At 42.4% G+C, this 23,693-nt stretch overlaps 1 protein-coding gene across 2 annotated transcripts in view; it reads right to left on the reverse strand.

The window, feature by feature from the left end:
- The window catches only part of NOX4 (NADPH oxidase 4), a 154,574-nt gene that overhangs the window by 74,429 nt on the left and 56,452 nt on the right, over positions 1–23,693 (reverse strand). For both annotated transcript variants that reach the window (XM_073318104.1, XM_073318024.1), the window contains exon 12: positions 13,937–13,997. In XM_073318104.1, the coding sequence (XP_073174205.1) occupies positions 13,937–13,997 (61 nt within the window). The remainder of the gene's footprint in view (positions 1–13,936; positions 13,998–23,693) is intronic.

Raw genomic sequence — 23,693 nt, forward strand, 5'->3', positions numbered from 1 at the left:
TCATTATTCTTCAAATTATTATTATTTCACTTTTTAAAAAGCCCATCATTGCTGAGCTGAAGCAGCACTTGAGTAATACTTGTAGCATAACTTAAATCCTTGGGTGAATTGACTATGCAGTCAGTAGTCCAGTGGTAGTCACTGAAGGAAACAGAGTATCTCTGGTTATGTTTTTGAAAAATGTGTGTGGGAGTGTACGTGGAATTTTCCCAGAGGAAATGGCATTTATATCTTACTCAAAACACATAAGGGAATATATTCAGTCCATGTTAGGGGAGGATGCTAAATTCTGTTTATTGAAATGAGAATGCAACCCACCAACTTATTTATTCAGATTCAAAGTAATATAAAGATGCCTATCAAGGCTCTACAGGCTCTAACTATTATTGATAACACAATAAAATCCCAGCAGAATTAAAGTAATCATTTCACCAGTACGCAGCCAGCCAGACACTTGCTAAAACTCCTTTCCACCACTCCATTGTTATAGGAAGCATATCCTCAGCCCCTCTCCAAAAACCCTATCAAACTCAGTTCCTTCCTCCCCACCATGCATGCACATAGCAGGATGTTTTTCCTGAGGCACAATCCTTCATGATGCTCCCCCAGGGAGGGTGGTTATGCACTATTCCACATGCACAATGCCCTGCTTAATATTTTTTTGGTTCCAACTGGGTCAGAAATAGCCATATGAACTCCCACTGTGTTTAAGTACATCTACTTCCAAACACAGAACAGGCTCCCTGCTAATTGCTGAAAGTGCACTGATGATCTTTTGAAGTAGGGAACAGCACTAGCTGAAATACATGGGAGATGTATTTGGATAGATAATTGGGCTTTTGACAAAACAAATTTTTTCACACAAGTGTCTGCTTTCTGATGAAAATTACCATTTTTGTTCAAAAAACCCCAAAACTCAAAAACCAAAATATTTGAGCCAAAAACCAAAATATTTCAATTTGGCTACGCTATTTCACTGCCTCAAGTCCTTATTCTCTTCTATGGGCCAGGATTCCCATTCAGACTACATCTCCCACGATGCAGGATGGCCAGGGACTCCCATGATGCTTCGCCTCTCCTCTCTAAGAGGGGAGACTATGGTCCTCATGGGAAATGTAGTCTGATCTGGAAGGTTGGCCTATAACAGAATGGAAGCTTCAGACAGCCGAACTACAACTGTCCTGAGGCAACACGGCAGTATTTCCAAATCAAAATATTTTAATTTTCAAGCAAAATATTTTGGTAGTCAAATTTTTGGTCCCCCAACACCCACCAAAATCAATCTGTGAGAATGTAAACAAACAATTTTTCTGATTTTCATTAAAGTTTTCTGCAGAAAAAAAAATCATTTTCCCAGTAGCGCAAATATTGATGTTTCTGCTGAACAACCAGCATTGCAACAACGAATACGAAAGACGATTTCAGTATAGTGTATCCTGGACCAATTTAGTAAAAAATGTCACACATTACATAAGCCAAAAATCACATGATATCCTTTTTTACCTCACCGTTACCAAGAAGTGGGGTTCAAAATGAAAGCAGGAATAGGTGCAGGAGGCCGGTGTATATGTAATGTCAGTGAAATGAAAAACATGGTGAACAATGGCTCGTCAGATGTTGCATTTCATGGTGGTTGTGCCAAGCCCTTGCTAGTTACTGTCACAGCACACCCTCCTCTGCTGAGCCTAACCCTCATGCCTTTCATTGCCATGCATAGTACACAAGGCTGCATTCACATTTTTGATAAGCAATTGCCATTCTGTTGAAATCTCTCACATGATTGTATTTTCTTGTACTATTAATCACCTGCTAAATATTAGATAATAGTTAATAATCACCTGTCTCATTAAGGGGTGCCATGTTCATCATATTACAACCATCATTTTTTGCTCATGCACTAGAAATTCGACCAAAAAACTGTGTCCCATTTTGCTCATCTGAAATTCCAAAAGTCAATGCAATAGTCTGGTGAATTTGGTGCTCGCAGAAGTTACTGGACTGACAGGCACAAAGACTGAAGCCTTTATTATTATTATTATTCACAGAATGGGTACAGCATGGACAGCAACAGAGAAATGCCTCTGTCTCCACACAGCCCTGCCAATGTCTCAGAGCTGATCTGGAGTGACTACATCTACTGGGGAGAAGATAATTCAAGTGTCCACACCTATTCCGTACTTCAACTCTGCGGAGAATGCAGTGTGATACACTCAGGACAGACAGTTGCAAGGGCGGGGGGGTGTTAGAAAACAGTCCCAAAAGGTTAAAAGGCCCTCCTCCCTATCAACTGAGGAGGGGTAACTACAGGTCAATCAGATTCAGCTGAGAAGGGGTTACCAGAGGTCAATTAGAACCAGCTGCGAGGGAGTTACCTGAGGTCAATTAGGATCAGCTGATTCCAACTAAGGGCTGCCTGAGACCTTTTTAAACCCTCCTCTGTTGGGAGAAGAGGGGGGAAGAGAGAGAGAAGGAATCAAGCTGCCAGTAGACTAGGAGCAGCAAAACAGGGACCCTCACCGGGGGGGCGGGGGGGGAAGGTTGCATTCCCTCCCATAACAGGCCCAGAAGACTGGCTGAGAGAAGGAACACACTGCTCCTGTGCATCCTAGAAGTACTGTTTTACCCAAGCCCGTCTCACCAAGGCTAAAAACAGCTGAGGCTGGTGAGACCGAGATGGTACCTTGCCACAGCAGTTAGTGAAAAATTTAGTTATCCTAACACCTGTTCACTCTACAATGGTCTGAGACCACCAAATCATTTGTCATACAATCTGGACCATCTAAAATAGGTAATCATCAACCTTCAAAAGGAAGTCTTCACTGGTGGCACCTTGCCTGAATTGAGTGCTCCTGCCTTGACATGTACAGAAAATTGCTAGTTGGCCAGATGTCACAAAATGATGCTTTTGATTCTAGGCTTTATAACCGTTAATGTCCTCTCTCGAGCCGTGCCCTACACCCTAATGGCTTGGGGTGTTTATAGTTTTTTATTTTAGCAGCCATGGCAGTTGATCGGTGGTGGTTGTTAAAACTTGGGAGGAGGAGTGGTCTTTGCAGATAACCAGTTGAATGTGAGCTCCTAGCAGGCTGCTGTGGCAAAAAGAAGTTAACACAATCCTAGGATGTAGAAATGGAGAATACTGACCAGGATATTACTGTGTATAGCATTGCTGATACCACTACTGGAACAATGAGTCCAGTTCTGGTGTGCACTTTTTTAAAAGATGTTGAAAAGCTGGAGAGCATGCAGAGAAGAGCAGCTAAAATGATCTGATGTCTTAACACATGATTTATGATGACAATTTAGGAGCTCAATCTATTTCTTTTTATCAAAGAAAAGGTTCAGACGTGAGCTGATCACGGTTTATACGTGCCTACACACATGTAAAAGAAATCTGACTTTATGGTACTCTTTAATCTAGCAGCCAAAAGAATAAGAAGATCTGTTGGCTAGAAGATGAAGTCACAACCATTCAAATTAGAAATAAGACGCAACGTTTTTAATGGGATACTCTAGTTCAACCACCAATTATTGGGCTGGATTGTGTTCACTCCAGTATGGGAACTGTGGGGTGAAATTCTGTGCCCTGTGTTGTGCAGGTTTGAGTAGACAATTGCAGTAATCCTTTCTGGTCTTAAAATCTATGAAGCTATAAATAACTGTAATTTATTACAATAGTTAATATTGTAAATTTTTTTTTGAATTTTTCAAATTTTATATGTCTAGGGGGATGCACTGTGTTCAGGAACATGTAGTCATGCATCAACAGATGGCACCTCCATGTCTCCCTGGAAACCCACAAGCACCTTATCTTTAAGATACACACAGGACTGGAAAGTTCAGCCAAGCACTGTAAATTCATGGTTTAAAGCACCCATGCCCACTCTAGGGAAAGCTGGCACATCGAGGATGGAACACCACTGAACATTTCTGAACCAGAGATATTAAAATCTGTCTAATTTAGCATAGAAAATCCCAGGACAGAGACCTTGTCTTCTTCAGTAACTCACAATGTAGCATACAGGATAGCGGTAATGATTACAGAGAGAGATGACCATACAAAAGGTGGACCTTTGCTTATAAAACCACAGGATAACCTGGATTTGGACCTTTATAGTCTAATAATCTTCTTTAGTAAAGTGTAGCAAATGCTACTAATGGCCCTCTCTCTCTTACTATATTTGCAAAGTTTAAGCAGCAAAATTGTTTTGAAGACCAATTAATAAGGGTAACTCCTATTCCAATTATCTGAGAAACTGGACCTCTTTGATACACAACACATCACTGACACCCAACAGTCATCAGACTGTTTCAAATAGTCTTACAAGTTCCTTGTGGCCGACATTATCTGAACACATGTGGACAACGGCCAGCAAATTGTGGATTCCACAAGTAATTAACAAAAAAATCAATTACCACACACCTGTGAAATATTACTGTCCCTGATTTACAAAATGGGAAACAGAGGCACAGAGAGATAAAGTGTCTGTCAGACATAATGAAGCAGATCAGAAAATTCAACCCGCAGTTGATCTTTCAAGTCACAGTTCTGTGTCTTAATTACAAGATTATTCATCTTCTCCTACACATAATATATTGAAACATAAGAAAAACCTAAATCATTCAGTCATAGAATCATAGACTCCCCAGAACTGATCCCTGCGGGACCCCATCCGATATGCCCTTCCAGCTTGACAGTGAACCACTGATAGCTTCTCTCTGGGAACGGTTTTCCAACCCATTATGCACCCACCTTATAGTAGCTCCATCTAGTTTGTATTTCCATAGTTTGTTTATGAGAAGGTCATACAAGGCAGTATCAAAAGCCTTACTAAAGTCAACATATACCACGTCTACCGCCTCCCCCCTATCCACAAGGCTTGTTACCCTGTCAAAGAAAGCTGTTAGTTTGGTTTGACTTGACTTATTCTTGACAAATCCATGCTGTTACTTATCACATTATTATCTTGTAGGTGTTTGCAAACTGATTACTTAATTATTTGCTTCATTATCTTTCCAGGTACTGAAGTTAAGCTGGCTGGTCTGTAATTTCCTGGGTTGTCCTTATTTCCCTTATAGCTGAGCATTATATTTGCTCTTTTCTAGTCCTCTGGAATCTCTCCGGTCTTCCATGACTTTTCAAAGATAATTGCTAATGGCTAATGGTCATGTTATGTCCCCTTCTTTATTTTTTTAAAAGTAGTCATTGAGAGTTTGAAGTGCAAAAAATGGAGGTTTGGGCATAACAGGAATTGTCAAAATAGGATCTTCATTGTAGGAAGGCTGTTGCTATAGGCTAATTTTCAAGCCAAACAATCTTGACTGTTTCCTTTAAATTAGGAAACAGACTACTCCAAGAAAAGCTTACTCAAATAACAGGGTGTATTATACCAAATCAGATGGAGATCAGTTTAAGCAAAATCATCCAGGTTAAGAGTAAAAAGATTCACAAACGTAAACTGGCTGTCATTAACTTTCCTTTTGTAATAAGAGCACTGAGGCTTTCATTGTCTAGCCAGTAAGCGAAATTTGTTCCTGCTCCTTTCTGTTAATGATTTATTTTAATCAATTTACAATAATAAATCAATCAATCAACATTAATGGCTCTAAAGAGTAAAATTTATATTACTTACGGCAATCTTTGGCTAATGACACAGCTATCTAATTTTTATGTTTTTATTACCAATATTCAGTTTTACGGCTCGGCAAAATTTTTCAGACAAATAGTTTGTTTGCCAAAAAACGCAGCTTCAGTAAACCTGAAACTATTTGTGAATTGGCTACAAATAGTTTCGGCCATTCACAAAACAGCTGGACGAGGAGGTGCTGCTGCGGCTCCCACCCATCTTTATAACCTTCAGCCAAGTGATCTGAGCATCATGTGGGATGTGGGAGACCCAGGTTTGAATCCCTGCTCTGGTACAGACCCCAAAATGGTCCTTTCTGTTTCACTGAAAAGTCCCCACAATTTCAGTTTTGGTTCAACCTCAACGGATTTTTTTTTTCAATTTTTCAGAACTGCACCAAACCGACAAATCAGTTCTTCGCCCAGCTCTATTTAGTTATAAAAATAAAATAAAATTAAAATAAAATAAGCAACAAAATCAAAGCTCTTTAAGGCTCATTTCTGCAACTCTAAAGCATGGAAGCATTGAATTCAGTGGGGCTGTGGGTAAGGGTTGCAGAATCAGCTCCTTATTGAACTGCAAGATCAGAAGCCTTCACCAATAATGTGGGAGTTAGTCTGAAAATTGGATAGTTAAGCCGAAAGTCTTAGTGTGCCTAACAGAGTCCCACAGTTGCTGATTCTGGAACGTTAAACTGAGATTTAATTCTGCTGGTGTGACCGACTATACAGCTCTGAACACAGTATCATCTCTCGTGCTGCTTTTAGTCACAAAAACGAATGTAACAGAAGAGGAACATTATTAAAGCATACTAGTGTAACCCTTCTGCCCGTCAGAGTTGGCAGCAACAAGGGCCGGGTTCAATATCTAGGGGTTCCATTCCAATAACACAATGCAAACCGGCTCGAGCCCCCACCCAGTGACCTGGGACAAATATATACCACCCCCGCTGGGCGCCTCCAAGAGGCAATACTTCCCCTCTCGCAAGCACATAGTCTGAGTGTAGCAAAAGTCTTTTAATAACAGAGAGAAACAATGTGGCATTATGTTGGGGAAACACCACCAACAGGATTCATAACACAACCCATGAGCAAAAAAAAACCCACCCCAGGCAAATTGGGGCATGCCCTTTTCCCTTTGGTTCTTGAGTCCAGCAACCCCAAATCACCCAAAGTCCCAAAAGTCCAATGCCCCAAAAGTCTCTGTCCCTGGTCAGGGCAGCCCCAGAGTTCGAAAGTTTATCTGCGGAGCTTTACCTCCCAACCTGGGTGGAAATGGGACGGGGTAAGAGGCACCTTACGTGATCTGAAGCTGACCGCCCCATAGCTCCATAGCGGCACTCCGCTCCGCCAGCCGCCCCACGAACTCCTTCGCTCAGCTGCGCTCCGCTCCGCCAGCCGCCCCACGAACTCCTTCACTCAGCTCCACGGCCCACAAACAGCTCCTGCCATCCACACACTGCACCGAGTCGAACTGCTTCACCAGCCGTCCCGCAAACTGCTCCACAATATATCTTCAGGCTCCCCCGCTACTTAACACAACGCTCAGTGATTTCAGCTCTTAGTCAGTTCAGCTCTTTGGTGAAGTCAGCTTGTAGGAGGGGAGCCTCAGTGCTGGTGCACTATTAGCCCAAAGTGAGCTCAGCAGCCTGTAACTAGACTTCTAATGAAATCAAAATTAGCTCTGATATTCCACAGTGGAGAGAGGAGGAAGTGCAATTAGCATGTAAGGCCCTCACCAAGGGGCCCATGCCACCAAGTATTAATACTTGTCCCCAGCCTCTCTCCATTCACACAGTTTTGGAACCCATGACCCTTGCCTAGCGAGTGCTACTTAGTTGATGGTGAATCCCTCCATCATAACAAAAGGCCACGTGCAGTTCCAAGCACAGTTCCCATAATCAGGGTAATAACAATTTATTCTTCCTGCCCCAATAACAGAGACACTGGGGATCCCACAGCAGCCAAAGTGACCATTTGGGCAGCTATGGTCTCATTCTAGGCGTGGTGGGTGTGCCTATGCAAATGAGATCGGCCCCTGAAGTTCTTTTCCACAACTTGCCACACCTCACCACCAGATGTCAGGGTGGAGCTCATCCTGACACTGCTTACACTAGCATGAAATGAAATACACCAGGGGTCAGCAACCTTTCCGAAGTGGTGTGCTGAGTCTTCATTTATTCACTCTAAGTTAAGGTTTCGCGTGCCGGTAATACATTTTAACGTTTTTAGAAGGTCTCTCTCTATAAGTCCATATTATATAACTAAATTATTGTTGTATGTAAAGTAAAGAAGGTTTTTAAAATGTTTAAGAAGCTTCATTTAAAATTAAATTAAAATGCAGATCTTATCAGTTTAGTGCAGTGGTTCTTAACCTGGGGTGCACGCACCCCCTGGGGGTGTGAGATGCCCTTTCTTGGGGTGTGTGACATGCAAGATTTTTTTAGAAGATAAATCATCGAAAACACAAATTAAGCACAGGCACATAAGTACAACTACTTTGTTTCATAAAACCTATGTATTTATTAACATTATACTTTTTTTAATGATTACTGTAATATACAAAGTTTTTACATCAAGTTTTTAAGCTAATTGTAGTGTAATTTTTGTAAGGGCTGCAGAGTGCTGGGCCCAGGTCAGGAGCAGAGCCCTGGGCCGGCTGCCGGTACCCCAAGCCGGCAGGAGGGCTGAGCAGGGCCGGAGGACCGGACCCTGGCTGGCAGGGAGCTGGGCGGCTGAAACCCCAGCCAAGCAGTGAGGTGATTGGGGTCGGCGGCTGGTATCCCAGGCCGGCAGCAGGCTGAGCGGGGCCAATGGCCGGGACCCTGGCTGGCAAGGGGCTGGCGGCTGGAATCCCAGACCATCAGCGGGATGAGTGGGGTGGTGGACAGAGCCCCAGACCGGCAATGGCACACCCGCTTCCGGTCTGGGGTTCCGCCGGCTCCTGCCAGCCAGGATCCTGGCTGCGGGCTGAGCGGGGCCAGCGGCCGGGACCCTGGCTGACAGCAGTGTGCCAGTAAAAATTGGCTCGCATGCCGCCTTTGCCACACGTGCCGCAGGTTGTCGATCGTAGAAGGGATCTTGAGGGAATGTTGATCACTGTTTTTATCCTTTATTTATTTACTAACAACAGGATATTTTAAAAGAAACTCAGCAGCAATCAATAACTTATGAAGATAATGGGACAAGTTTGTCACCTCTTTCACCCAAACTCCACATTCTCTCTCTCTCTAGCCATTCTGAACCAAACTCAATTAGGGTTGTGGTGACTATTGATTACATGGTCGGCACCTCAACAGTTTTAATTGCGTCCCTTAGGTTTCTGAAAGTGAAATCTCACTCTCTTTCCAGTTCCTACATTTACCACTAAATTTTATCTGGCTGAAATGGCTCACAGCACATCACAACTTGCCCCTGGAATACCTTGTATACTCAGAGCTGTGAGGGGTTAACACAGAGCCCATGCAGCCATGTCATCACTACATGAAGATTCCCCACCCCAGGAAATCCCCAGCTGTCTGTTTAAGCCAGTTTTCCAGCTCAAATAGCAAGAATCAGAGTCTGAAACATCACAAGATTGGCTTAAAAATCATGAAACTGTATTTGGTTGCTGGGTTTGAAGCCTCCAGGGTGCATTCAGTTCATGTTTTCAGACTTTTCTCACATCCATGAGAAATGGAGAGTTATTTTTTTCCTGTTTAAATGAAAGCTGGGATTTTCTTGAAACCACTTGACTCCGAGAGCTGGAGCTTTAAGAAAATCACCAAGCGTGGAAAGAGTTGGCAACAATGATAAAGAACATACTGTATCTGATTCAAACCAGGATGGTCAATATCTAAAGCTGAGGAACCTCACTGCAATATTTATCCTCATCTCCAAACCAAGCAGACCAAAGTCACACGTCTACCGCTTCCTGGGTCCCATGTAGTAACATACAGGATAGTAAGAGTACCAAATTCAATTGAAGGCCAACACACTGCTATTATACTGTCCCTATAACAACGTGATAAACAACGTGATAAACAGTCTGATAGCAGAATGATATCATTACAGAATAAAAATTATTAAGGCACAGTACAAAACCAATGCTTTTAATATAACCCTAACCAGTTTGTCCCAGCAGACATTGTAATCTATTTCAGTCTTTTTACTGGATTTATGAAAAATACACAGTTCACCTTAATTCTTCTGTGTGCTGTATATTTATTTCCATGACAACATCTTCCAGAGCTGCAGAAGAGCATGTCTATTTCAATGCTATCAATATCACTTTCTGTCTAAAGACCTGAAGTACAGTTAATGAGCGAGACACATTGTTTGCTACAGTGTGGTGTTTTGCTTTTGCTGCTGTTGTACTGCTGGACAGATCACCATGGTCTATGGCCTCTCAGTTCCCTCGGGGGTGCTAGCTGAAATGTCAGCTTTAAAGCACAACTGGCAACAGTACTCAAAGGAGCAGCAAGAGAAAGAAGCATAATAGGCGACAAAGCTGACATCAAATATTAAGCCAAAAAAAATTGTAAAAGGACTTCTGTAAACGTTCAGGGAACAAACTTCCTGGGTCTGGAGGAGAACAGGGTCACCAGCCAGATATCAGAGAAGCAGGACAAACAGGTGTTAATCAGCCAGTGTTTATCTACTGAATCTGGGAGACTCTAATAAGGCTTTGTCTACACTGAAAAGTTTTGCACTTTAACTATGCTGGCAAGTGGCAAATCTATCTTAGGTACTTTTATGGCCCCCATCACCATTGTATCCGAGCTCCTCCCGATCTTCAATGCATTTGTCTTCTCAACACCCCTGTGAGCTATTATCCCCATTTTACAAATGGCGAATGGCCTAGGGCAAGATCCCCTCCTCTCCTGGTAGATACTGGTCCAAAAGCGCTTTACGCTAGTTTGGGACGCAAAATAAACTATACTGGGACAGCACTTTTATACTGGTAAAACTGCACGTACACTAGGGCTTTTACCACCATCGCTATATCAGCAAAAAAAAATCTCACCCCGAACCGTCACAGCTCTGCTGGTAAAAGTTTTAAGGGCAGATCAGGCCTAATGTACCACTGAGATGACACTTCCCATCTGCCAAATGCTTTATCATCAACTCATTAATCCTCACAACACCTATAGGAGACAGGAAAGCGCCTTACAAACAGGGTAATTAAGGGGAGAGGGTTATATTGCTTGCCCCTGGCCACAAAAAGAGTAATTGCCAGAGGACAAATTAGAACTTGGGCATTCTTTATTGGCAAGCCTGTGCCAAAGGCCCACCTGTGTTGTGACCTTACCTTAAAAGAGGGGCCTGATAAAGTTTTGGGGTGATACCTAGTACATTGTATTTCATTAAGCATAAGCAGACTGGTTTATTAGAAGCCCCCATCAAGTCATTTAAAAGAAAACAAAATCTTGCACGGATTGTGATTTCCTTTAAGAAATCTTACACAAGGAATTTCTTTGGGCACCAATCTAGCCCTTTCAGACAGATGTCTTCCAGGATTCCACCTCTTCTTTCTCTGCCAGTTAAACGTCATCCTGTGGCCCTGGAACAATGGGTGTGGCGTCCACAGGAGTTGCACAGTCTAGCCCTACAGCCACAGATGCTTGAGCAGTTCTCCAAGGGACCACACATACACCCCCAGCAAGGTGGCTGTTCCTTCCCAGGGACAGAATTACGCATTCCACCAAGCCCCACTGCCCTAAATGGATACCAATCTGGTAGCTATGGATTCAAAGACAGGAAAAAAGATTGGTCTTGTGCTTGAGGAACTAGACTGTGGTGCTGCCACAGGCTCCCTGTATCACCTTGAGCAAGTAATTTCGTTTCTCTATGCCTCTGATCCCCAACTGTAAACAAGGAATAATTATACCTTCCCTCCCACCCTTTATCTGGCCTGTCTATTTAGACCAGAGGGTGCCCCACCTATGGGCTGCACCTGGCCCACCAGAGCATTTCATAAGGCCTACTTCAACACAATATACTAACGGCCAATTCATTAGCATTTTGTCATCATGTTAGTTTACACAACCTATCTAACTACATACGAAACAAGCTGAACTTAAAATATAAATCGATACAGGTGCCTTTAAATCTTATTAAAATACGTAGAATCTGTTTGACCCCCACAAGGTTGTGCTTCGGTTTATGTGGCCCTCCTGTGTAATAAGGCTCGGCACCACTGATTTAGACCATAAACCTGTGGGGCAGAGACTGTTTCATGGTATGTTTTTGCAAGGCTTCCCACAATGGGATCTCCAGTACTACTGCCATATGATTATAAATGAAAAGTCCTCTTATCTGCACCCAGAAGTCATCTTCAGGATGCATGTTCTGCCAACAAAAAGGGAGACCACAGCCTTTCTGAAAACGTATTAATTAACGTGCCAGATCCTCAGCTGGTGTAAACTGGCATGGCTCCACTAACTTTAATGGAACTACTCTGATACAAATTGGCTGAAGATTTGGCCGACAGGCTACTCCCTTTAAATGAGTCTCAAAACTACATTTTTCCTCCCTGTTCAAATGCATCCCCTGTTCCATTGTATTAAATCACTATTTCTTAGGAGTGAGTAATTATATTGCCTGAAGATCCATTAAATATCTGCTTCTGGCCTGAAAATGTACTTCTGAAGTCATAATTATTCATTAAGAAGCTACTTCCTGCATCTACTGGGATGGTAAATTTATATCTGCTGGAACCTAGGCAAGAAATGATCTTCCATCAACAGAAACCTCCCACAAGGAGTTGCCAGCTCAATTATCCTTCTATCACCGCCTGCATCAGGGGATGTGGTAATCACTCTTTCAAACTTGTTCTGACTTCAACGCTACACACATCTCCTACCCACGTGCAGTTGCCTCCCTGCCACCAAATACCCAGGCCACAAGGTTTTCCGCTCAATTTTTAGAAAACGACAAAGCCAACGAATGACTTAGCCCCCCCCTCGCCCCCCCCAAAAAAAACTATTGTAGGTATGCCTACAGCAGCATGGTATATCTGTTCCCTCAAGTCGTTAGAGCCAGAAGCAACCCAGATTACCATTTCTTCACGGCATCTCACAGGTGCAGGTAGCAGGAGCAGCAGCCAGGGACGTGGAAAAGTGCCCTGAACTAACCAGACCATCTCTGATTCACCATATATCTGCACCACCGCATCCCTTTAATTTACACGTTTAATTGATTACAGTGTGAGTTCTCAATGGTATCGGGTGTAAATTATTTGAAATGTAATGATGGGATACAGGAAGAGAGCTGAAAATAACAGGAATTCAAGCTGAGGAGACAGACCTGAAGGAAAGTACAACTGTCTATTTTTATTATTATTTATTAACCAGGCTTATTATGGTAGAGCCTAAGGACCAACTGAGAATGGGGTCCCACTGTGCCAGGCACCGTCCAGACACAGAGCAGAACAGAGTCTCTACCCCAGAGAGCTTACAATCTAAACTGATAACACAAACACTAGTCAGGGGGAAAGGAGTATAAGATACCAAACCATGTCTACTAAAACCAGGCAGCCAGTCGCACCTGCTGAAGTTCCCACCCCCTCAAGAAAGATCAGTTAGTTAAAACCTCCCCACCTTGTTTGTTCTTTAAGCAGCTCTCTGGTCCTGGGGAGAAGTGGTGAGTAACAAGCCCATCCCATATTGATGAATCAGAGTAAGTGAATACAGAAGACATTCCTCTACAAAAAACAAATGAGACGGCTTCCTGCTAAGACAGAAAACGCAAAGCTGGAAAAAGTCAGCCATCAGACACCAGTGACAACTATCACCTCAGTGAACAGCTGTCACGTGGAGCAGCAAATTAGAATTCTCCTCTGCAAAGAATACGGGTTGACACCTGTGGTCTGGAGAACATTGACAGTGCAGCAGAAGAGCAGAGGAGAACATGAAAGCAACCTGTAATCTCAGTGTGCCATAGGTGTTAATTAACCTGGCAGCCAACCAAACTGCTGGTATTAAAATCCCCTTATCTAGGGAGTGCACATTTCTGCAGGCACCATTACACTTGGCACAGAGTCAGCAGGCTATTGTAAAAAGCATAGAGACTGAGGCACATTACTAATAATTAGCTGACAATCAGAACATCTGTTAGTACTAAAAAAAAATGTTATCTAAAGAAATACACATCTGAAAAGTCAGCAATAAAAAATAAAGCAAATAAAAGCAACTTTTGAAAAATAAATATGAATGACTTCCAGTGAGAAATCCTCATAATCAAAGTATGATCATTGTATTCACGCCTTCAGGAGATAAAATTTCAAGTGAAGGAATTTGTGCCTAAAAAGGAAAGTTTGTTTCTACATACCTGTCCAGTCTCCCACTATTTTAAGATGGACCCCAAATGTTGCTTTGGTATCTGTAGGACACTGAAAAAATTAAATAAGTTAAGGAACATTTCTGAAAAATAATTAAATAAACTGAGATTTAAGCACAATTTTGAGGCCAGATCCTTAGCTGGTGTAAATGAGAGTAGCTCCAGTTATTTACACCAGACGAGGAGCTGTCCTTTTATTATAAAGCAATTGCAACTTCAGTAAAATGCAGAAGGCCTAGAACAGAATGATTAAGGCTCCAAACATTCTTATCTCTCATTGTGATCAGGGAACAGGCCTGGGATGTATTCACCTTGGATGTGATTTAGAATAGCCACTCTGCTAAGTTGCACCTAGCTACAATGGCTCACAAGGGATTGTTATGGTAACAGAGGATCGCAAGAGTGCAGCAATGCTCAGTATTGCCAACCCCAAGCATTGAAAAATCACTAGCCTCCAAATCACATATTGGGAGTTCTTTTTGGTTCCCTTCTGGCTTTTCAGCCTTTAGGGTTCACATTTTCAAGCTTATCCTCACAACCACGAGGGCTAAAAAGTTACTTTTTTTTTTTAAATGAAAGCTGAGAGTCTCTTGTATTCAAATGACTCCAGGGGATCAGACTTTAAGAAAAACACCAGATATCAGGGGATGCACAATAAAATCAAAAGAGTAGGCAATATTGCACTTCAGCCATGCCCCGATTCTGAAGGCCACACAGCTGCTTACACTGGACAGATGCCAACTGAGGACTCCCCCCACCCCAAGCTTCTATTAAAATAAAAAACAAAATAATATTGGGGGATTTCAACTATCCCCATATTGACTGGGCACATGTCACCTCAGGACAGGATGCAGAGATAAAGTTTCTTGACAACTTAAATGACTGCTTCTTGGAGCACCTAGTCCTGGAACCCACAAGAGGAGAAGCAATTCTTGATTTAGTCCTAAGTGGAGCACAGGATCTGGTCCAAGAGGTGAATACAGCTGGACTGCTTGGTAATAGTGACCATAATATAATTAAATCTAACATCCCTGTGGTGGGGAAAACACCACAGCAGCTCAACATGGTAGCATTTAAATTCAGAAAGGAGGACTAAACAAAAATGAGGAAGTTAGTGAAACAGAAATTAAAAGGTACAGTGCCAAAAGTAAAATCCCTACAAGCTGCATGGAAACTTTTTAAAGACACCATAACAGAGGCTCAGCTCAAATATATACCCCAAATTAAAAAACATAGTAAGAAAACTAAACAAGTGCCACAGCGGCTGAACAATAAAGTAAAAGAAGCCGTGAGAAGAAAAAAGGCATCCTTTAAAAAGTGAAAGTTAAATCCTAGTGAGGAAAATAGAAAGGACCATAAACACTGGCAAATGAAGTGTAAAAATATAATTAGGAAGGCCAAAAAAGAATTTGAAGAACAGCTAGCCAAAGACTCAAAAAGTAATAGCAAACATTTTCTAAGTACATCAGAGACAGAAAGCCTGCTAAACAACCAGTGGGGACACTGGACGATCAAGATGCTAAAGGAGCACTCAAGGATGATAAAGTCGTTGTGGAGAAACTAAATTAATTCTTTGCATTGGTCTTCACGGCTGAGGATAAGAGAGATTCCCAACCTGAGCCATTCTTTTTAGGTGACAGATCTGAAGAACTGTCCCAGATTGAGGTTTCATTAGAGGAGGTTTTGGAACAAATTGATAAATTAAACAGAAATAAGTCACCAGGACCAGATGGTATTCACCTAAGAGTTCTGAAGGAACTCAAATGTGAAAATGCAGGACTACTAACTGTAGTCTCAGAGTAACAGCCGTGTTAGTCTGTATTCGCAAAAAGAAAAGGAGTACTTGTGGCACCTTAGAGACTAACCAATTTATTAGAGCATAAGCTTTCGTGAGCTACAGCTCACTTCATCGGATGCATATCGTGGAAACTGCAGCAGGCTTTATATATACACAGAGAATATGAAACAATACCTCCTCCCACCCCACTGTCCTGCTGGTAATAGCTTATCTAACTGTACAGACTAACTGTAGTCTGTAACCTATCATTTGAATCTAGATAAATTAATGGAGGATAGGTCCATCAATGGCAATTAGCCAGGATGGGCAGGGATGAGCGACAGGGAAAGGATCACTTGATGAATACCTGTTCTGTTCATTTCCTCTGGGGCACCTGGCATTGGCCACTGTCAGAAGACAGGATACTGGGCTAGACGGACCTTTGTTCTGACCCAGTATGGCCGTTCTTATGACATTAGGAGCCTGAATACCTCAATCTCTGTGCCTTTGTTCCCCATCTATAAAATGGGGTAATAGCACTGTCCTACCTCACACCCTACAGGGGTGTTTTAAGGATAAGTACATTACGTACTATGTGGTGCTCAGATACTACAGTATTGGGAGTACCTAATATAGATCTCTGCACCTCTGCTGTCCCATCTACAGAATGGGGGCAATAATACCTTCTGTCATAAATACAAAGGGAAGGGTAAACCCCTTTGAAATCCCTCCTGGCCAGGGGAAAGCTCCTCTCACCTGTAAAGGGTTAAGAAGCTAAAAGTAACCTCGCTGGCACCTGACCAAAATGACCAATGAGGAGACAAGATACTTTCAAAGGAGGGAAGAGAAACAAAGGGTCTGTGTGTCTGTCTATATTCTGTCTTTGCCGGGGATAGACCAGGAATGGAGTCTTAGAACTTTTAGTAAGTAATCTAGCTAGGTACGTGTTAGATTATGATTTCTTTAAATGGCTGAGAAAAGAACTGTGCTGAATAGAATAACTATTTCTGTCTGTGTATCTTTTTTGTAACTTAAGGTTTGCCTAGAGGGGTTCTCTATGTTTTGAATCTAATTACCCTGTAAGGTATCTACCATCCTGATTTTACAGGGGGGATTTCTTTATTTCTATTTACTTCTATTTTTATTAAAAGTCTTCTTGTAAGAAAACGGAATGCTTTTTCATTGTTCTCACATCCAAGGGTTTGGGTCTGTGGTCACCTATGCAAATTGGTGAGGCTTTTTATCCAACATTTCCCAGGAAAGGGGGGGTGCAAGTGTTGGGAGGATTGTTCATTGTTCTTAAGATCCAAGGGTCTGGGTCTGTAGTCACCTAGGCAAATTGGTGAGGCTTTTTACCAAACCTTGTCCAGGAAGTGGGGTGCAAGGTTTTGGGAAGTATTTTGGGGGGAAAGACGCGTCCAAACAGCTCTTCCCCAGTAACCAGTATTAGTTTGGTGTTGGTAGCGGCCAATCCAAGGACAAAGGGTGGAATATTTTGTACTTTGGGGAAGTTTTGACCTAAGCTGGTAAAGATAAGCTTAGGAGGTTTTTCATGCAGGTCCCCACATCTGTACCCTAGAGTTCAGAGTGGGGGAGGAACCTTGACACCTTCCAACATCTCAAGGCTGTCACAGGGATAAATTAAATTAATATCTGTGAAGCATTTTAGAGATGAAAAATGTTATTAGAGCTGGGAGAGTCTTATAGAATCATAGAACTGGAAGGGACCTTGAGAGATCATCTTGCCCAGTCCCCCGCATTAAAGGCAGGACTAAGTATTATCTAGACCATCCCTGGCAGGTGTTTGCCCAACCTGATCTTAAAAATTCCTAATTATGGAGATTCCACAACCCCCCTAGGCAATTTATTCCAGTGCTTAAAATGAAGGACTGAAGAATATCTGGTTCCATTTTAATTTATTTGAGGATTTAGGGGGCTGCTTTTTGTTTGTTTTTTGAACAAATCCCAAATTCAGACCACAGTTTTATTAAGGTTTATGATCTTGAGACAATTTGGGGTATCAGAAGGAAACCATGCAAAACAGAACTGTTCCTTATGATTTCCTCCCCAAACCAGCAGAACTCATGGACCTTGAAGCCAGATGAAGCAAAATCAAAGGAAAGTTTTCACATCTCCCTGCAAACTGCAACTACGAAGTTCTGGGTCGCCATCGCACCTTCTATGCTATCCAATCCTGTTCACAATCTTATACTGTACTCACCACCATGGAACCTGAACCCCTTTGGAATAATGAGACTTTGCTCAGACATCAAAGTTCCACAAAGATGAAAAGAACTATACAGTTTAAAAATGAGTTATATATTGGTATATGTTGTTAGCTATGTTAACATTCAGATAGTGCTAGAATGCAGGCGTAAGCATTCAAACAAACACTCACCCACTTGCCACTGATGGGCATGTTTGCCTGGCCAATACTGGCCAGACAACCTATGGACTGCAATCAGAAGCATGGACTAATGGGGCCACTTTATCCATGCAAAGGTAAAGTTTGCAGCTCCCCACCTAGACTGCTCCTATTGCAGTTTTTCTGAAGCCCACATGAAGCATGCAGCACCCTTGCCCAGCTGTTTGCCAGCAGGTCTCCAGTACAACCCTGATGCAGACCTTAAGTCTTGAGGTGGGTTTTGTGCTGGATCTCTGCTCTGTGGGTAAATTTCTCTACCCAGGGAGATGGAATGATTTGCTCAATCCAGATGTCTGCAATTCCAGTTCATCACCTTTTCTATAAGATAAGTTTGTGCCCGGCACTCACTGGAGATACCACCCCAGAGCCCGACTACCCCTGAATCTCACGCCCAGCACCTGCAGGAGGTGCCAGTTGCCCTCCTGCAGCCCGACCATCACAAAGCCTGGTTTTATAAAGAACTACAGAAGTGCTGTACCAGATTTTAAAAGAAAAGAAAGAAAAACGTTATTTCAATTAATATTTAAGAAAGATGAATTTTCACTTTTAACTGAGGGGCCACAGGCAAGAAGCAACCCCGCCCTTCCAACCCTGCCCAGTCACTGTCAATGCCCAATGCGAAAAAAGACTATCCTTCCTCTCGTGCTAAAACCTCCCTCCATCCAGTGTTAATGGCAAAACTCCCTCGACTCAGGTGGGTGCAGGTCCAAGCCCATTGTTCTTTACATCAAGGCTTCTCAAGCTATTGGATGTGGGGGACCAGCAATTTTTTCTTCCAATGTGCGCGCAGACTGGCAGCCGATGGCTCGCGGACCGGCACCGGTCCACAGGCCACCACTTTGAGTAGCCCTGCTTTACATGACTTATGTGAATAATATTCCCTTCTGCAGTACTCTGAACAACAACCCCGTTAACATCAGGATTTATTTCTTCTCACATTTTAGGAAGTATATTCTGACACCGCAGGCCTAAGGGTCCCTTGGAGGGCTCTAGAAAACCTTATTGTGCTATTAAATCTTCATAGAGGAAACAAACCCATCATGTAGGATATATAGAGCCTAGTTTTTAAAGCCTTAGTCATATTTTTATTCTATAAATAGTACATTCACATGTTCTGTTCCTCTGAGATCAGCTGAACTTGAGAACCCTGGCCTTTTCCAGACTGCCAGACAAATGAGTGCTTGGGTGGATATTAGAGACTGATGTTCATCATCAGAAGCAAGCTCCGCACAGACCAGGACCCACAATTCAAAGCAGCACCAGACTCTGCCAGAACGACAGATGCAAAACCTACAGACATCTCTCCACTGCCACAATAACCAAAAGCCCCCCCCGCCCCCGACTACAACCTACCTTTCAAGATCAATGGGTCCTACACATGCCTATCACAGCATGTGGTGTACATCATCCAGGACACTAAATGCCCCAATAACAACTATGTGGGTGAAACCAGACAATCACTACGCTCTCAAATGAACTCTTACACAAAAACGATAAAAGGCAAAAACACCACATAACGATGGGCAAAGGCTTTTTATAAAACAATGACCCCATATCTGACCTCTGAGAGTATGTCTAGACAGGGATAAAAAACAAACAAACTCATGGCTCACCCAAGGCTCGAGTTCCCAGCCTGAAAAATTGCTGTGTAGATATTTGGCCTTGGGCTGGAGCCCAAACATCTACATAGCAAGTTCTAGCCCGAAGCCCAAGTCAGCTGACCAGAGCCAGCTGCAGCCATCTTGGCATTCATAAGTGTAGGCATGAAAATATGCAAGCCTTGGCATGTCTAAACAACACATGCCATTGACAGGTCTCTGCACACAATTACAGTAAATTCATACATGACTAAAAACCTGAAATTTAAGCCTATACTCTTTGGCATCTCTGGTCTCCAAAATAGAGTACCGTTAATCCTTGATTCAGAAAACAAGTCTATCCAGGACAATATTTAAGCATAAGCTTAATTGACGTGATAAATTGCATTGAAGTCAAAGGGACATAAGAACATTCTTAAAGTTAAGCACAAGTTTATGTGCTTTCCTGAATTGGGACCCTACAAAGTATGTGTATGACCTTTAGCCAAACTACAAGTGTCTGAGTGACTTCGGGAATGCCTGAACACTTTTTGCAGCTCTAATTAAAGACAATAAAACTTCTTCTCCGAGATCCCTAGAAGATAATTTAGCGACTACAAAACTTGTTAGGATTATCCGCTCCTAGGACATACAAGTTGTTTTAAGAACAGTATTTTAGTCTTTCTAAAAAGACATATTCACTAGAGTACCAATTTGAGAAGGTTATTTCCTAACTATATTCTAGGACTGTTACAGCGAAGGAAGACCTTGGACAATGTTAAATGGATTATTTCTGTACAAGAGAGCTGTGAATGAACCTTATTTGATGTACCAACCTGATTAAAATACGAGAGAAATTATTCAAATGTATTGTTGCAAATAAACTGTCTGTGCTTACGTGAAGCTATGCTCATCTTAGTCTGTCCTCAAACCAAACATGCATATCTCAAAAAAGTGGAATATTTGAGGTCATAAGGTCTTCCAGCAATTTTGGCTAAAATGTTCATCTGCAGGCATTCAGCCATCCTCCAGAGATTATGGGACAGAATCTCAACAAGGGTCAATTGGAATAGTTCTACTGACTTTGATGGAGCTGTGCTTATTTACATCACCTGAGAACATGGCCCTATACCCTCAGAGATAAAAGTCTTCTGTATTTGAAATGGTAGATTTCCTGCTACGAGGTTTAATGAAAAGTGAGATGTAGAATGCCATCCCCTCCCCCCCCCGTGCACACACACACCCTTTTTGTTTGTTTTGCATTCTGCCATTTGTAACACTGGATTTGACATCCTATAACTGGAGCAAATTTATGGAATATAATTTATTCTGCACCCTTTGCTGAGAAAAAAAACTACTGTTTCTGAGCCTTCACAGACGCATGTTTAATAGGAAGTTGTCTGCCTATATGTGATTTTCAGCTAACTCCATGATGTAAATGCAAAATCTAGCACTCAGGGGACTTCATGTGGATTTGTGACAATCCCTGGAAGTCTCTGTGTTCATAAACCAGCATATGGATTAGCACTCATCTGTAGATGTCGTTTATTTCAATCATCAACAGAAAGAATATGGATAATATTCTTAATTTAACTAATCCAAGTTTAATGTATTACAGGTTTCAGAGTAGCAGCCGTGTTAGTCTGTATCCGCAAAAAGAACAGGAGGACTTGTGGCACCTTAGAGACTAACCAATTTATTTGAGCATGAGCTTTCGTGAGCTACAGCTCACTTCATCGGATGCATGCCGTGGAAACTGCAGAAGACATTATATACACTAGTTACTAATACATACTAGCAATATACTTGATTTTATTTAGTGGCATCAAAAAATTATGGACCAGTTTCTCTAGTGCAAAGAAAGTGTAAAATGCTACTAAATCAGAGTGATAACAGTTTACACTCACTTTACACCAATGTCAGTGACTATATCAGGTGCAGAGCAATGGAGAATCTGGTCCCATATGTGTGAGAGCACAACAGACAGGAAATGAAAACAGATAGGTCTTGTAAATTATATAACCTACAGTATTTTAGGTCCTTAGAGCACTGGTACCCATTCCCAGCCTAGAACTCTTGCTACAACCAGGGGCATGTTCACTAGATGGCCCTTGACTACAAATTTGCTCTCTGTGGTGGTTCACTGTGGATTTGGTGGCCTTTGGCATATGTTTCTGGCTATACTATTACTCTGGAGGAGTCATTGGCTGGTGGATGCACAGACAGCACTGTAGAAAATTCATCATCATAACGTAAGAAACAGAGGCTCAGAGGCATCAGGAGTCACATGACAGGACAGTAGCAGAGCCTGGCCAAGAGCACCAGCCTCCTAAATTCCAGTCCAGAGCCTTACTCACTAAGCCAAACAATACCTCCAGTTTGAGAGAAATCTTTTTCCTGGATTACCTCAAGTAATTTGGTTTGGCACTGGAGATAACAATGGAGGGAAGAGGGAAAGAATCCTCTTTCAACTGTGGCACACTACACAGAATCAACATCAGCCTAAGGCACAGAGTGGTTTCCACAAACTTAGTACTTCCAGCAAAAGTGAGGAGCCAGACAATTGGATCTCAGACCTCTCCAAACCACCTACCCGAGACGGCTGTGCAAGAATTCCTTGCTGAGCTGGACTCCACTAATGCAAGGCATGTGCCTCCAATGGAGAGACCCCTCTGCATTCTGCCTCCTCATGAAATGGAACGGCTCTGAATCTACTGCCCAGGGGCCCTCTGCACAGGCAGAAGTGGGAACCAGACTAGTTGTTTATTGGCAACGACAGCTATGATGTGTGCTATGGCTGGCAGAGAAATGAAAAGGAGCCCTGTCCCCATTTCGACAGCTAAAAGGAAGGTCATGGCAGAGCTGGATTCACACAAATGAACAAGCAGAGAGAAATTCTTTCTAAGAGGTTATTTCACTTTGGGAAAGAGCCGCAATATGATTCTAAGCTGGAATTTGCAGACATCCAGGCAGGCACTGTAAACACCATGCACTCCTGCAGCTGGTTCATTGTCATGGTGATTGCCTCCAAGGATAAAACTGCTCTTTTGCAAACCTTTGCTGTATTGTCCAAGTTTGTGACCTGGAACCAGTCAGATCAGTTATGCCACTCAGACAGAAATGCACTTAAGAGTTAATGTACATGAGAAAATGACAGAACTAAACCCAACTGACCTAGATTTTTTTTCCCCTCACGGAGGAGGTGGGGGTGGATTTTCAACTTTGCCAATCAGCTGCAAAAAGAATTTGGGCTTCAAAAGTTCAGTGAGCCATAGTTTGTCTGGTTTTCACAGAAAACTGATCTAAATATTCCCAAAACAATTTATCCTGAGATTAGAAAACAACAAGGAAGAATGATGACAAATACAGGCATGCTATATAAAGAATATAGCCAATAAAGGACAGCTAGTCTTAGGTCTGACTCATGGAAAGTGAACCATGCTAAATCAGGCTACCCCAGTTTTAACTAATGAATCACACAGTTTAAAAGACAGATGTCAGAAAAAGGTGCTTGTAAGGTTGTTGGGGGTTTTTTAAGACATGTTTGTGTCTGAAAGAATGAGCTGTATGGGAAGGGTCTTCAAGGTGGCTCCATTTATTTCTATTGTGGGCTACTTTGCAAATTTGGCTTTGTTTAAACTCTCTCCATATTGGGAACTTGGCCTTATGAGTGACTTAATTTAACTGAGAAGTGTCTGCAGACATTATAATTTGGTTGTACAGGGGACAACCCTAAAACAGAACATGATGTTGCAACAGGGGAGTCTGAATGAACAAGGTGAGACCTTTGTCTTTAAATCTAACAACCCGCTGAGGCAGCCAGAGAACTCATAGCAGGGCTGCCTCCCTTAGAGCTCTATGTAGCTCAAAAGCTTGTCTCTCACCAACAGAAGGTGGTCCAGTAAAAGATATTACCTCACCCACCTTGTCTCTCCCTTAGGGCTGCCTAGCAGCGGCAACATGCCCCAA

Source organism: Lepidochelys kempii, chromosome 1, assembly GCF_965140285.1.
Source record: "Lepidochelys kempii isolate rLepKem1 chromosome 1, rLepKem1.hap1, whole genome shotgun sequence".
NCBI classification, from domain to species: domain Eukaryota; kingdom Metazoa; phylum Chordata; order Testudines; family Cheloniidae; genus Lepidochelys; species Lepidochelys kempii.